The 13,701-nt window shown below is 37.1% G+C and overlaps 1 protein-coding gene across 2 annotated transcripts in view; it reads left to right on the top strand.

Moving 5' to 3' along the window:
* The first annotated feature begins 329 nt into the window (after positions 1–329).
* The window catches only part of MIA2 (MIA SH3 domain ER export factor 2), a 91,062-nt gene continuing 77,690 nt past the window's right edge, over positions 330–13,701 (top strand). For both annotated transcript variants that reach the window (XM_090270113.1, XM_090270112.1), the window contains exons 1-4: positions 330–607; positions 5,994–6,127; positions 8,186–8,272; positions 11,237–12,446. In XM_090270113.1, the coding sequence (XP_090126239.1) occupies positions 493–607; positions 5,994–6,127; positions 8,186–8,272; positions 11,237–12,446 (1,546 nt within the window). In that variant the 5' untranslated portion in view covers positions 330–492. The remainder of the gene's footprint in view (positions 608–5,993; positions 6,128–8,185; positions 8,273–11,236; positions 12,447–13,701) is intronic.

The following is a 13,701-nucleotide window of genomic DNA, read 5'->3' as shown; positions in this document are numbered from 1 at the left end:
AAACCATTTTTAACATCAATTATTACTGCTTTTACATGTAATGTATGCTTTTCTCCTTGATGCTGATATTAGCATGCAGCAAATACTGCTTGTACTTACTTATTGATTTACCTGAGACTTTAATAGAAAGAAGTTAATTATCTTTTTGTGGAGGTCTGTTTAAGAAATGGCGAATGCAAGGTGCCTTTAAGATAGACAGTTTGACATGGGCCACCTTTGTAAGACATGAGTCCAACAAAAAATCCCTGTTAATTATTAAACCCCTACGTATTATCTAGATAACTGACACTGCAGATTGAGAACAGAGAGTGACCATCTCTCAAGTTAAGCCTAAACATGGACAGGAAAATGTAGTTATTAACAGATCAACAAACCTAAACCTTTCTTCTCTGGTATTTAGTAAAGAGAGTGGGGTACCTCCTGTTTTGGCTGGCATATCAACAGCCTAAACAATCGGTTTAAACCTCATTTGAGATCCCTGCTTGTTTTAGCATGGCGGAGATTGGAGTTCACAGAATCTTCCTTTTGGTTATTTCTCTGACAAAGTTTTTGGAAGGCACAAAACTGCTGGCAGACTTTAAGAAATGTGCTGACTTGGAATGTGAAAGTAAGTTTGTTTTCTTTTTTTCCTTCTCTTCCTCTTAAACTGGGGCTCTGAAATGACATAAAATGTTATTGTGGAATGAATGATAAAAGTGAGCCTTAATACTACTGAAAAATATTTGCAGTTATATAGTCCAGTATCAAAAGGAAATGCTAAAGAAAAAGTATTTTGTGATAGCTTTTATTGTAAATATACAAAGGAGCAAAGATCAGCCTGATATATAAGTATTTCAGAAATTATAAAGATATTAATCTGGATCTCAAAAACAAACTCATCAGCCGATTTACTATTTTTAAGGTAAATGTAGTTGATTTTTATTTAAAAAGATATCAAGCCATTTGATGAATAGATAGTCTTGATTTAAGAAGTCCTTATTTTTTAAAATTTTTATTTATTTTAGATAGAGGAAGAGGGGGAGAAAGAGGGGGAATGAGGGAGAGAGAGAGAGAGATTGATTGATTGATTTATTGTTCCACTTATTTATGCATTCATTGGCTGATTTTTGTATGTGCCCTGACCAGGATTAAACCCACAACCTTGGCGTATTGGGATGAGGCTCTAGCCAACTGAGCTACCTGGCCAGGAAGCCCTTATGATTTTAGTTTCTACTTCACAATCAGAAGTTTCTGAGTCTTCTGAGTTTTACTTTTTTATTATATTTTACTGATTATGATATTACTCTTGTCCCATTTTTCTCCTTTGCCCCCCTGCACCCAACACTCCCATTTGCTCAGGCAATCACCACACTGTTGTTCATGTCCATGGGTCATGTTCTTTGGCTACTCCATTTCCTATACTGTACTTTATATCCCCATGGCTATTCTGTAACTACCTATTTGTACTTCTTAATCCCCTCACCTCCTCACCCATTCCCCTACACTCCCCTCCCACCTGGCAACCATCAAAACACTCTGTATCCATGATTCTGTCTCTGTTCTTCTTGTTTGCTTAGTTTGTTTTTTAGATTCAATTGTTGATACATATGTATTTATTAGCATTGAATTGTTCATAGTTTGATCTTATTCTTTTTCTTAAATAAACCCCTTTAACATTTCATATAATAGTGGTTTGGAAATGATGAACTATTTTAGTTTTTTCTTATTTGGAAAGTTCTTTATCTGCCCTTTGATTCTAAATGATAGCTTTGCTGGGTAGAGCAATCTTGGCTGTAGGTACCTGCTTTTCATGACTTTGAATATTTCCTGCCAATCCCTTCTAGCCTCAAAGTTTCATTTAAAAATCAGCTGACAGTATTATGGGAACTCCCCTGTAGGTAACTAACTGCTTTTCTCTTGCTGCTTTTAAGGTTCTCTCTTTATCTTTAACCTTCGGCATTTTAATTATGATGTGTCTTGGAGTGGGCCTCTCTGCATTCATATTGTTTGTGACTCTCTGTGCTTCCTGGACTTGTGTGTCTATTTCCTTCACCAAATTAGGGAAGTTTTCTTTTATTACTTTTTCAAATAGATTTCTTCTCTTTCTCTTCTCCTTTTGGCGCCCTCATGATGAGAATATTGGAATGCTTGACATTGTCTTAGAGGCTGCTTGCACTGTCCTCGTTTGTTTTGGATTCTTTTTCCTTCATGCTGTACTGAGGGGATGTCTTTTGCTTCCTTATGTTCCAAATCACTGATGATTCTCAGCTTTGTTCACGCTACTGTCATTTCCCTGTGAATTGTTATTTATTTCAATTAGTGTATCTTTCATTTCTGACTGGATCTTTTTTTATGCTGTTGAGGTCCTCACTAAGTTTCTTGAGCATCCTCATAACCAGTGTTTTCAACTTTGCATCTGATAAATTGCTTATCTCCATTTTGTTAAGTAATTTTTGGGAGTTTCTATCTGTTCTTTCATTTGGGCCATGTTTCTTTGTCTCTTCATTTAGGCAGCCTCCCTGTATCTGTTTCTATGTATTAGGTAAAACTGCTATGACTCCCTGTCTTGGTATCATGGTCTAATGAAGCAGGTGTCCTGTACGGTCCAGTGGCACAGCCTCCCCTATTACCCAAGCTGGGTACTCGAGGTGTGCTCTTCATGTGGTCTGAGTACTCCCTCCTGTAGTTGAGATGTGATTGCTATTCGCAGGTCAATGGAAGGGATTTCCCCAGGCTGTGACCACTGACCACCAACCTCCATCCTCAGAGGAGGATTAGGTGTGCAGGGGCAGGGTGGTGGTGCTATGATGTAGTCTGTAGCTGTCCATTGGGTGCGCAGGCTCTGGAGTTTCCTGAGTAGTGCAGGCCAAGGTCAGCCCTCACCAGTGTTTTGCCTGAGCTGTAAAGCAAGCTGTAGATGGCTGCTACTTGTGCTGGGCTTGGAAATTCCCAGGTGAACCCAAGTTGTGAATCTAGGCTGATTACTGCTAGTTCTGGGCCTGCAGCCATTTAGCAAGAGGTACTGGTACTGGGGACTCTCTAAGGCTGGCTGTTGCTTGTTTGAGAGGATTTAGGAAGTTGTGAAGCATGAACCAAGACCAATAATTCATATGGAAAAGCAGGTTGGGTGAGCCCATAAGTTGGGTGGAATGGAGTCTCTGGGGATCTCCAGGTGGCAAAAACAGTGTTACTCAGATATGGCACCAGTCTGCTTACTTTGTAGCTCTGTGGGGGGAGGGCTCAGAAAAGGGATAATGGCCTTTGCCTGCCTTTCTGTCCCTCTGGTCTTGCCTCAATTCCAGACACTTCAGTTTCTCCCTATATGCCACTGATGCCTTCTGAGCTGCTACTCCAGTGCTAGAGTTCAGAGGGAGTGAGTCTGAATAAGTGCAGTGGCACCTTATCTGAGTCTCCATCAACCTGGCTCACATGGTAAACCCCACCCTGATGATTACCTGAAGATCTGTCCCATTCAACTTATGGGCCCACCCAAGCTTTTCCATATGAAAGGCTGGGCTATGCACAGGCTTCAGACTTTCCTAAATCCACTCAAATAAGCAACAGAAGAGCCAAGCCCCTGTACCTGTCACTGAGTGGCTCTAGGCCTGGCACTAGCAACAGCCGTCTTCAGATCACTCTATAGCTTACACCAAGGTGTCCTGGATGGAATAGAGATAGAGGCTGACCTTGGCCTGCACCATCTGGGAGACCCTAGACCCTGTGCATCTAGTGTACAGTTATAGTCTACACTGGTGCACCACCACTTAACCACCTCCACAAGCTACAAAGGGAGGTGGTTGCTGCCAGTCCTATCAGCTGTCTGGACTGGGTAAATACCTCCCATACTACTTCTGACAGCAACCAAGACTCATTTACAAGAGGAGGAAGTATTAGCCCACACAAAGGGTGCACCTTGAGTACCCAGCTTGGGTGATAGGGGAGGCTGTGCCACTGGACTCTGCAGGACACCTACTACATTAGGCCTTGATACCAAGACACAGAGTCAAAGCAGCTCTACCTAATACATAGAAACAAACACAGGGAGACTGTCAAAATAAGGAGACAAAGAAACATAACCCAAAAGAAAGAGTGGAACAAAACTCCAGAAAAAGAACTAAACAAAACAGAGATAAGCAGTCTATCAGATACAGAGTTCAAAACACTGGTTATAAAGATGCTCAAGGAACTCAATGGGTACTTCAACAGCATAAAAATGATCCAATCAGAAATGAAGGATACACTAATAAGGACAATTTCCAGGGAAACGACAGTAAAGGGGATGAAGCCAAGAATCAAACCAATGATTTAGAACATAAGGAAGCAAAAGACACCCAATCAGTACAGCATGAAGAAAAAAGAACTTAAAAAATATAAGCAGCCTTTGGGACAACTTTAAGCATGCCAACTTTTGATCATAGGGGTGCCAGAAGGAGAAGAGAAAGAGCAAGAAATTAGAAACATATTTGAAAAAATAATAAAAGAAAACCCCCTAATTTGGTGAAGGAAATAAACATACAAATCCAGGAAGCACAGGGAGTTCGAAACAAGGTGAATGCAAAGAGGCGCAGTCCAAGACACATCATAATTAAAATGACAATGTTTAAAGATAAAGAGAGAATCTTAAAAGCAGCAAGGGAAAAGTAGAAAATTGCCTACAAAGGAGTTCCCATAAGACTGTCAGCTGATTTCTCAAAAGAAACTTTGCAGGCTAGAGGGGCTGACAAGAAGTATTCAAAGTGATGAAAAGCAAGGAATTAAAACCTAGATTACTCTATCCAGCAAAGCTATAATTTAGAATGGAAAGGGAGATAAAGTGCTTCCCAGACAAGGTAAAACTAAGGAAGTTCATCCTTATCAAACCATTATAATATGAAATGTTAAAGGGACTTACTTAAGAAAAAGAAGTAGATTGAAACTATAAACATTAAATTAACTTTAAAAAACAAACTAAGTAAACAAACAGAACAGAAACAGAGTCATAGATATTGAGATCATTGGGATGGTGACCAGTTGGGAGGGGGATTTGGGGGAATGGAGAAAAGGTGAAGGGATTAAGAAGTACAAATTGGTAGTTAAAGAATAGGCAGGGGTTGTTAAGAGCAAGTATAGGGAAATGGAGTAGCCAAAGAACTTACATGCATGATACAGGGACATGAACAAAGTAGGTGGGATTGCCAGAGGGAGTGGGGAATGCTTGGTGGAGGGGGACAGGGGAGGAAAAATTGGGACAACTGTAATAGCATAATAAAGAAAAAAAACAAGTTACTATTAAACAGTAAATACTGATACAACATAAGGATAATAGATTAATATTTAAGTTCAGAGAAGGGCCAGAGTAAGCGAGATCAATTAAGGATGTCTCATAGAGGAAGTAGTTATGAGTTTATCATGAAGGAAAACCTGAAGGGTTTTTAGGCATAGGAAATAGAAGAAAGTAAAGCTCAGAAAATGAAAGTGGATGTTACAGTGAATAGAACTTTCGTGCAAATCTAGCTCCACCATTTATCAGGTGTGTGACCAACTTTCTGAGACTTAAATAAAGTTTCATTTATTAGACTGAGATGAAATTATTTACCTCATAAGTCTGTTTGGAGGATTTAATAAAATAAAGAAATTCAAAAGCTTATTCAAAATGCCTGGAATATAATATATAGGTACCAAGAAAAACACTAATTATCTTTTTTTTCCATTCCCTATTCAGTGGAGAATGGCAATGACAAATTCCAGGCACAATGTACAGAGGAGACTGACAGTAAAGGAATAAAAGGAAGTCATTTTAAATAAGGAAGGAAGATCATGTTATGGACAGCCTTTGATACCAAACCAGAGAGTTTTTAATTGATTCTGCGTGCAATAGGAAATCTATCTTTGTTTTTGAGGCCATAAGTGATATGAGGAAATTAACATTTGGAAATACATAGGATGGATTAGAGGAGGGCAAGATGGGAGAGAAAGAAACAACATTTTAATTTAAATTGTGTTTTTCTTTTTTTTTTTTTAACATATCTGCATAGCTTTAATAAGCAGAGTCTTAGCCATGAGAGATTACAGAGGACCTGACTGCCTATACCTAAACTTCAATAAAGGAGAAGAAATATCTGTTTATGTTAAACTTGCAGGAGAAAGGGAAGATTTGTGGGGAGGAAGCGTAAGTATCTAATCTTAAAAACTAAATGCAGAATAAATGGCCAGCTTACACAAGGATGCCTGCTTTTCATGTCTAAAGGAATACACACACACACACACACACACACACATATTTATTTGAACCTTAATATATTTAAACAAACAAAAAATGGTCATGTTTATTGTTGGTCCCAGAATTTCATAAAGTAGCTTTGGGAAGTCAGTTTGGCTAGGATGGGAGTCTAAGAGTGCCTTGAAATTATTTTTACATAGTATGCATAGTTTTTAAATTTAAATTTAATATTTGCTTGGGGAAACTTCAGAGGTGTTAATGGAGATTATGGGATGACTAAATAACACCAGACATCCCTTGGTACTGCCAATGGCCATGTTTAAGAGAGACTGGGAAGTTATAGTCAATCAGATTAAAAGACACATCTTTCTGGGCAAATAAATGACTGAGTTTTGATCAAAATGACTCTCAGATAGCTCAGAGAAGACTTTTCATGGAAAAAAAGAACTGGGAGAGCCTTTTATTTGGCCCAAAGTGTTATTACACTGAAATTCCTAGAAGCCAGAATCATCTCTTTGAATATATAACATAAAAAAGTTAATGATTAATGTTTTCAGTTGAAAATAGGTTTGTATCTTTGATGATATTATTATGCTTTATAATGAAAGGGTGCTCGACCCTGGCTGGGTAGATCAGTTGATTAGAGTGCCGTCCTGGTATGCCAAGGTTGCAGGTTCAATCTCTGGTCAAGGCACATACAAGAATCAACCAATTAATGTATAACTAAGTGGAACAGCAAATCACTTTCTCAAGTTAAATAAATAAATAAATAAATAAATTCATTAATATGAAAGGATGCTATGATAAGCAATTTTACTCCCAAGCTGAACAGTCATGACCCACCTGGTACATACATCATTTCCATATTGTATATGCATTAGATCTCTCCCTTGTACGGTTTCTGTCATCACTACTTGAAGGAGCAAATTCTATTTGGATCTGCCCTGCTTTTTAGCATCAGGGGCTGTATGACTGAAACCCTAAATGTTGCTAGTCAGAATTATTTACCTAGAGTCTGCAGCTCCCAAGATTCCTTACTGTTTATGGTGCCTTAACATGCCAGTCTATGTTTGGAAAGTATTGGAGGCACCCAATACAGCTATAAGAAAAACAACACAATAAGATATCATAAGAACATAAGAAAGCAGTCTTTCTTATTTACCATATATGAAAATGATAGTTCCACACAAAAGCAGTGTGTGATGTGTGGAGCCAGAGTGAAGTTTCTAGTACACTTAAGTTTTGTGCATTTGGTGTTTAAGGAGCCACACTGTAGCATTCATCACAGGCCATCAGTTTCCAAATAGATGCAGTAACTGCCAAGTGGAAGGATCACAATGGAGGTGTGATGGTGCTGGATCAAATGACCAAAAAAATATGGTCTTTACACCTTGATAGGGATAGGAAATGGCTGTGTGATGCCTTCACTCTCAGAGGACATCCAACATGTACTTAAACTGGATTAAGAGGATCTCTGTTACCAAGGTAGCCCCAAAAGAGTTAAATGGAACCAAATCCTCCCTTGAGGACTCACGGATATTCACTATCTTGATGAATCTCTCTTGGCCCTTCAGAGTTTAAACCTTTTACCTGATTTCGAAATTTTGAAAATGCTGAATATGTCGTAGCTCTATTTACATTGGCTACTCCTACCATTCCCTTGCCTTTTGATATCCCCAGTTTGCTAGTGTAAATCCTGGGCACCTGGGCAGGGAAGGTCATTAAAGAAAACAAAAAAGAAGAAAATGAGTTTATGGGTTGGTTTTCCCTCTGAAGTTTGGAAAATATGGCATGTATGGCTTGGCTCTTTGTTCCCTCAATTTAATGCTGTTGTTTTGAATAACAAAAGGAATATGATTTCACTCACTTTTAGATGGCAAATGAAAGCCAATGAATATTTGTGATTTGAAATACATGAGAGCCAAAGACATGGAGCAAAATTAGGTTCAATAGTTATTATTGCTTTGATTGCTGTTTCTTGCTAACCTTTGCTCTTCATTTTGACAGAAAGGGAAGGATTTTGGATATTTTCCCAGAGATGCAGTCCAGATTGAAGAGGTGTTTATATCTGAGGAAATTCAAATACCAACTAAAGTGAGTACAATTCATTATGCTTAGTAATGAATTTAAAATTTCTTGGCTAAAATAGTTTTCTGTAGATTAAGTGCCCATTGGTTATGTATTTTGTGTAGTGAATACATAACATAGTTGGTCTGAGAACTTGCTTTAGAAATAGTTTGATTATGTGAATAAAATTAGGTAAAACAAAGTTGATGACAGGTAAAGGTTTTTCTTTCTGAAAAGTTAATAGGCAAGGATAAAAAATAAACAGAAGTATAAAACTTAACAGGCAAAGACAGCAGGGATAACAAGAGCGTAGCTATTATGACTATAGGACTAAAAATTAAACCCATTGTTTAGAATTAGCATCACTATGTTAGTTGATTTGTACCAATGAAATGTCTTCCTTGTATTGATGTAATTATTCCTTTTCCTTTTCTCATAAATGCACCTTGCCTTTTTTCTCCTAAATGGAACACTATTTGGGTTACTGCCTGAATAAGTGACTCCTGAATAGTTATTCTTTTTTTTTTTTTTATCTCAAATAAATGCTTTTTGCCTCATGCTTTGAAAGGCCTTTTATTTTTAGGTTAATACTCTCCTAGGTATCATATGTACAATCTTTTTTTCTGTTGGAGTTTTAAATAAGCTTGATAATATTGGGCTTGATAATAAGAAAGGGCATTGGAAAGTTACTTTTTAGTATGTGAATTTGATTAGCCCATTTAATTCAGATTCTAGGTTAAGTCAATTTACCTTTCATGAGATCAGTGTGAAATGAGCCTATCTAGTTAAGCAAACTGTCTATTATTTGGCTCTTTCTCAGAACAAATTCTGGGATTAACTGTCCATTTACTATATAATTACTGATCCTGTTAGTTCTAGCTACAAAATACATCTGGAGTATATTGTTTTCTCATCATTTTTACTCTCCCCATGCCCCTAATCCAAGGAGGCATCATCTTCTCTTAATTAGAATACAATTGCCTTCTAACTGACCTCCTTTCCTCTACTTTTGCTCCTTCTCAATCCATTCTTCAAACAGCAAAGGATATTATAAAAATAAAAAATAAAAAATCAGATTATATAATTGCTTTGGTTTAAAGCCCTTTCATGGCTTTTCGTTGAACCTGGTAATCAAGCCCTGACCCTTTATCCTGCTTTTACATGATCTCTCTTGCCCACCTTGCTAACCTAGTCTATGCCACTCTTCCCTCACTCACTATGCTCCTGGCCATACTGGCCTGTTGATTGTTACTACAATATGCCAAGCTTCTTCCCAGCTCAGAGACCCAAACAGGCTATTCCCTCTGTTTAGAATGCTTTCCTCAGGTTTTTCACTTTCTTAGTTCCTTCTTATCCCTTAGGTCACAGCCTAAACATCAGTGCCACAGAGAAGCCTTCCATGATGATTCTTATGGAATTAATGCTTCTTAATCACAGATTCCTTTTATTTCCTCCATAGTGCTTATCACAACTTATAATTGCTTCTATTCCTTTTGATTACTGTAAAATTCCAGTACCTAGCACAGTACAGAGCATATAGTAAACACACAGAATCCTCTAATTCTTAGGTCAAATTCCCTGAGAAATAGACTCTTAGATGGAATTTTGCATCCAAAAAGTTTACTGAGGAGTCTTCTTAGAAATAATAGAACCTGTGAGGGAACAAAAGAAAAGAGAAGATTGGGCAGACAGAGAAGATGAACTGTGATGCAGTTGTGACAAAGGTCTCAGCTGATTTGATAAGAAATTCTAAAGCTTGGGTGTCCTTTCAGAGTTGTTCTGAATAGAGGCAAGGGGTTGGGCCTTTATACACTTGCATTACTGGCTCATCTGGGATAGTATAACCTTGGTCTAGTTAGGCTAGTGTATACTAGAGATAGTTACTATTCTAAGCACCTGATTCATTCAATCCTCAAAATACTGTTCTACAGTAGGTAGTGCCATTATTTGCATTTTATAGATGAGAAGACTGAGTCATAGAAAGGTCATGTAATTCACTCAAGGTCACTGAGCTAGTAAATGACAGAGTCAGGATTCTGAAGTTTATTTTTTAAAATTCTGAACATTATTCTTACTTCATAATGGTGATATTCAAAGAGCAGTGCATATCACTGAAATAACTTCAGATTTTAAAAAAGTAGCTTTACCATTTTTCTTCTTGATGATTTGGTTGTTTTGTGAGATGACAAAGGTTATCCCTATCTCTGTTGGCTATATGTAATATCTCAATAAAAGAAGTCTAAATGTCTTAGTGCAACTTTTATCCAGGCCAGAGTCTCTGGTCTGTCTGAGCTGTGACCATGTGCTGTGAAATTCCCTTCCCTCAAACCACCACACAGCTGCATGTGTCCATTCAGTGCACTCATAGGAGGACCAAGATTTTATGGCCATGTATGCCTTTTCATCAGAGTTTATTTGCAGAATATACTCATACTTGTCTCTGCTTCTCAAATTCTTCAACTGTTTGATAACAAATAAATCCTAGTGTAAAATGATTTTTTTTTCTAATGCTCACCCAAGGATATGTTTTTTTAAAAAATTGATTTGAGAGAAACAGAGAGACTGAGAGAGACAGAGGAAGAGACAGAGACAAAGAGAGAGAGAGAGAGAGAGAGAGAGAGAGAGAGAGAGAAAGAGAGAGAGAGAGAAACATCAATCGGTTTCCTCCCATACACACCCCAACCGTGAACTGAACCTGCAACCTAGATATGTGCCCTAACTGGGGATCAAACCCACAACCCCTTGGTGCACTGAATGATGTTCTAACCAACTGAGCCAGGACCTGTAAAACGATTTCCATTTAAGAAGTTTATATCATTATTCTGAGAAGTCAGTTTTGATACAACCGACAGTGTCTGAGATAGGAGATCTGATTTTAGTTTTTGCTAGTTGTGGTTTTGGGAAAACCATGGTCATCCATTTTAAATTATTTAGGGAGAAGCAAAGAGTTTTAGTATATTTATGTCAATCATATATATTTCTTCCTTTTAGGAATCTGATTTTCTTTGTCTTCTTGGAGTAAGCTATACATTTGAAAATGAAGACAGTGAGTTAAACAGTGATGATGTTGAAAATATGTATCCATATAAAGAAGATAAAGACCAAAAATCTAGTGTATATGAAAGTGATTTTCAGATAGAACCTGAATTTTATTCAGCTTCTGAAAGTACTTGGAATGAATACCAATTTACATCATCAGAGGCTCCCGATGATATCAGAAAAACTAGTGACTCAGAAAATTGGGAAGGAGAAGAAGCTGGCAGTGTGAAACAGGATCCCATTCCAGGATTGCATCAAGTCCCACCATCCTCAACTGTGCCTGAAGTAAAAGGATGGTTTGGATTTGGAAGGGCACAAGCTGAAGAAATGACTTTTGAACCAGTTATCGAACCAGGAAGCTCATTTAAAAGTAGAAAAATAGCAGTAGAAAATGAGAATGACTTAGAGGAATTAAATAGTGGTGAGCCCCAAACAGAGCATAAACAGGAACCTGAATCAGAATTCAGTTCAGTGCCAACAAAACAGTCTGAAGCATCTGAGTCAGAGCACAGTCTCGATCCTCAAGCTACTGGTTGGTTTGGAGGTGGATTTACAAGTTATTTACGTTTTGGAGGTGAGGATACAGGGCTTGAATTATTGTCCAAAGAAAGCAATCCACCACTGCAAGATGTACCTGATTCCATGTCATCTGAGGAAGAACCCACATATCCATGTACGGAAATATCAGAAAAAGAAGACACAACCACTAATAATAGCTCAATCAAACCAAGTTGGTTTGATTTTGGTTTTAGTATGCTAGGCTTTACATATGCCAATGAAGATAAAATTATAACATATAATGGAAAAAATGAAGAAGTAGATAAAGGAGATAAACGTGAAAATCTTCCAACAAGTGAATTTGACCCTGATAAGGAACAAGAAATCAAAATAATAAAAATTATGGAAACTGAAGATCAGTTAGGCAAGGATGGAGTCTTAGAGGAAACAGATGATTCTGACACCTTACCATATTTTACAAAATTCTTCTATAATTTTGACAACTCTTGGAACTTTCAGAAGGAAACAGAATTGTCAGTTCCCAAAAAGATAATGGATGAAAATAATGTATTTGAAAATGATGAAACAGAAGAATTTTCAGTTGAACATTATCCCAGAGCTAATACAAAAGTAATGATGTTAAAAAGCAGATATAGTCAGTCAGGTAGGTATGACTTATTTTTAAATACAATGCAATATTTATTTATAAGTACAAATAAGATATGTATTTTTATAAGTACAAATGTTCAGGAAGTGTATTCTCAAAATACTTAATAATCAACAACATTACAAACACCCTTTTATCAATTTCTGATTTATTCTAGGACTTAGGTCTTAATATTATAAAGTAAAATCTCAAGGGAAAAAGAATAATTGGAAATATATGAGTGTTCTGGGGAAATATTGAAGTATTTTACAATGTTTTTATTTTTATTAAAGTAGTATATGTAAAAAGGTTTAAAAATGTAAATAGTGCTGAGGCTATTTTTTCTTAATCAAAAAAAGTTTTGTTTCTTCTGTTCATCACTGTTCCCACCTCTGTCCCAGGGACAATAATTTTTCTTTATTTTTTTTTAAAGCAAAAAAAATTTTTTTAGTACTTATTTTTGGGATAAAAGCTTAATCTTCATTGTACTCCTATTCTGAGAGATGAGGATTTTTGCTCATTGGCAATCACTCTTTAGCTCATTTATACCTTCCTAATATAACTATAGTTGAAAAAAAAATTTTTTTTTAACTTAAGCTATCCCTGGCTGGTGCGTCTCAGTGGATTGAGTGCTGGCCTGTGAAGTGAAAGGTTGCAGGTTCAGTTCCCAGTCAAGGCACGTATCTGGGTTGTGGGCCAGGTCCCCAGTTGGGGGCCTGCAAGAGACAGTGAGAGGCAACTGATCGATGTGTCCCTTGCAGATCAATGTTTCTCTCCCTCTTTTTTTCCCTTTGCTTTTCCTCTCTCTAAAAAATAAAATCTTAACAAATAATAATAAAGAAACTTAAGCTAAGGGAAATTTCAATTATTTAAAATAGTCTTGATTCCTAAATGATATCTTATTTTAGGTCTGTATTCCACACCATTTCTCGCCCCGTCACCCCTAATAAGAACTATGTTAACAAGGGTTTTAAGTGTACAACATAATAAGGAAACTCAAGTTTTTAACCTTCTTACTTAAGTCTTTCAATTCGGGGATCACAGAGGACAACAGAAGAGAGCAGAGTGTCATAGGATGCTCTAGATCTAGATGTCCAGGTATCTAACATTTCCTATGATTAAAAACATGTGGATTGTTTTTGTTTCTTTAAAAAAGTATTTTTTTTTTTTTTTAATTTTAATTTTAGAGAGAGGGGAAGGGAGGGAGAAAGAGAAGGAAAGAAACATCAATGTGTGGTTGCCTATCATATGGTCCCAACTGGGAATCTGGCCC

The sequence above is a fragment of the Furipterus horrens genome, unplaced genomic scaffold, assembly GCF_987537825.1.
Source record: "Furipterus horrens unplaced genomic scaffold, mFurHor1.1.pri manual_scaffold_3, whole genome shotgun sequence".
In the NCBI taxonomy this organism is placed as follows: Eukaryota; Metazoa; Chordata; class Mammalia; order Chiroptera; family Furipteridae; genus Furipterus; species Furipterus horrens.
The sequence above is the reverse complement of the archived record's forward strand: the minus strand, read 5'-3'. Positions and strand labels throughout refer to the sequence as shown.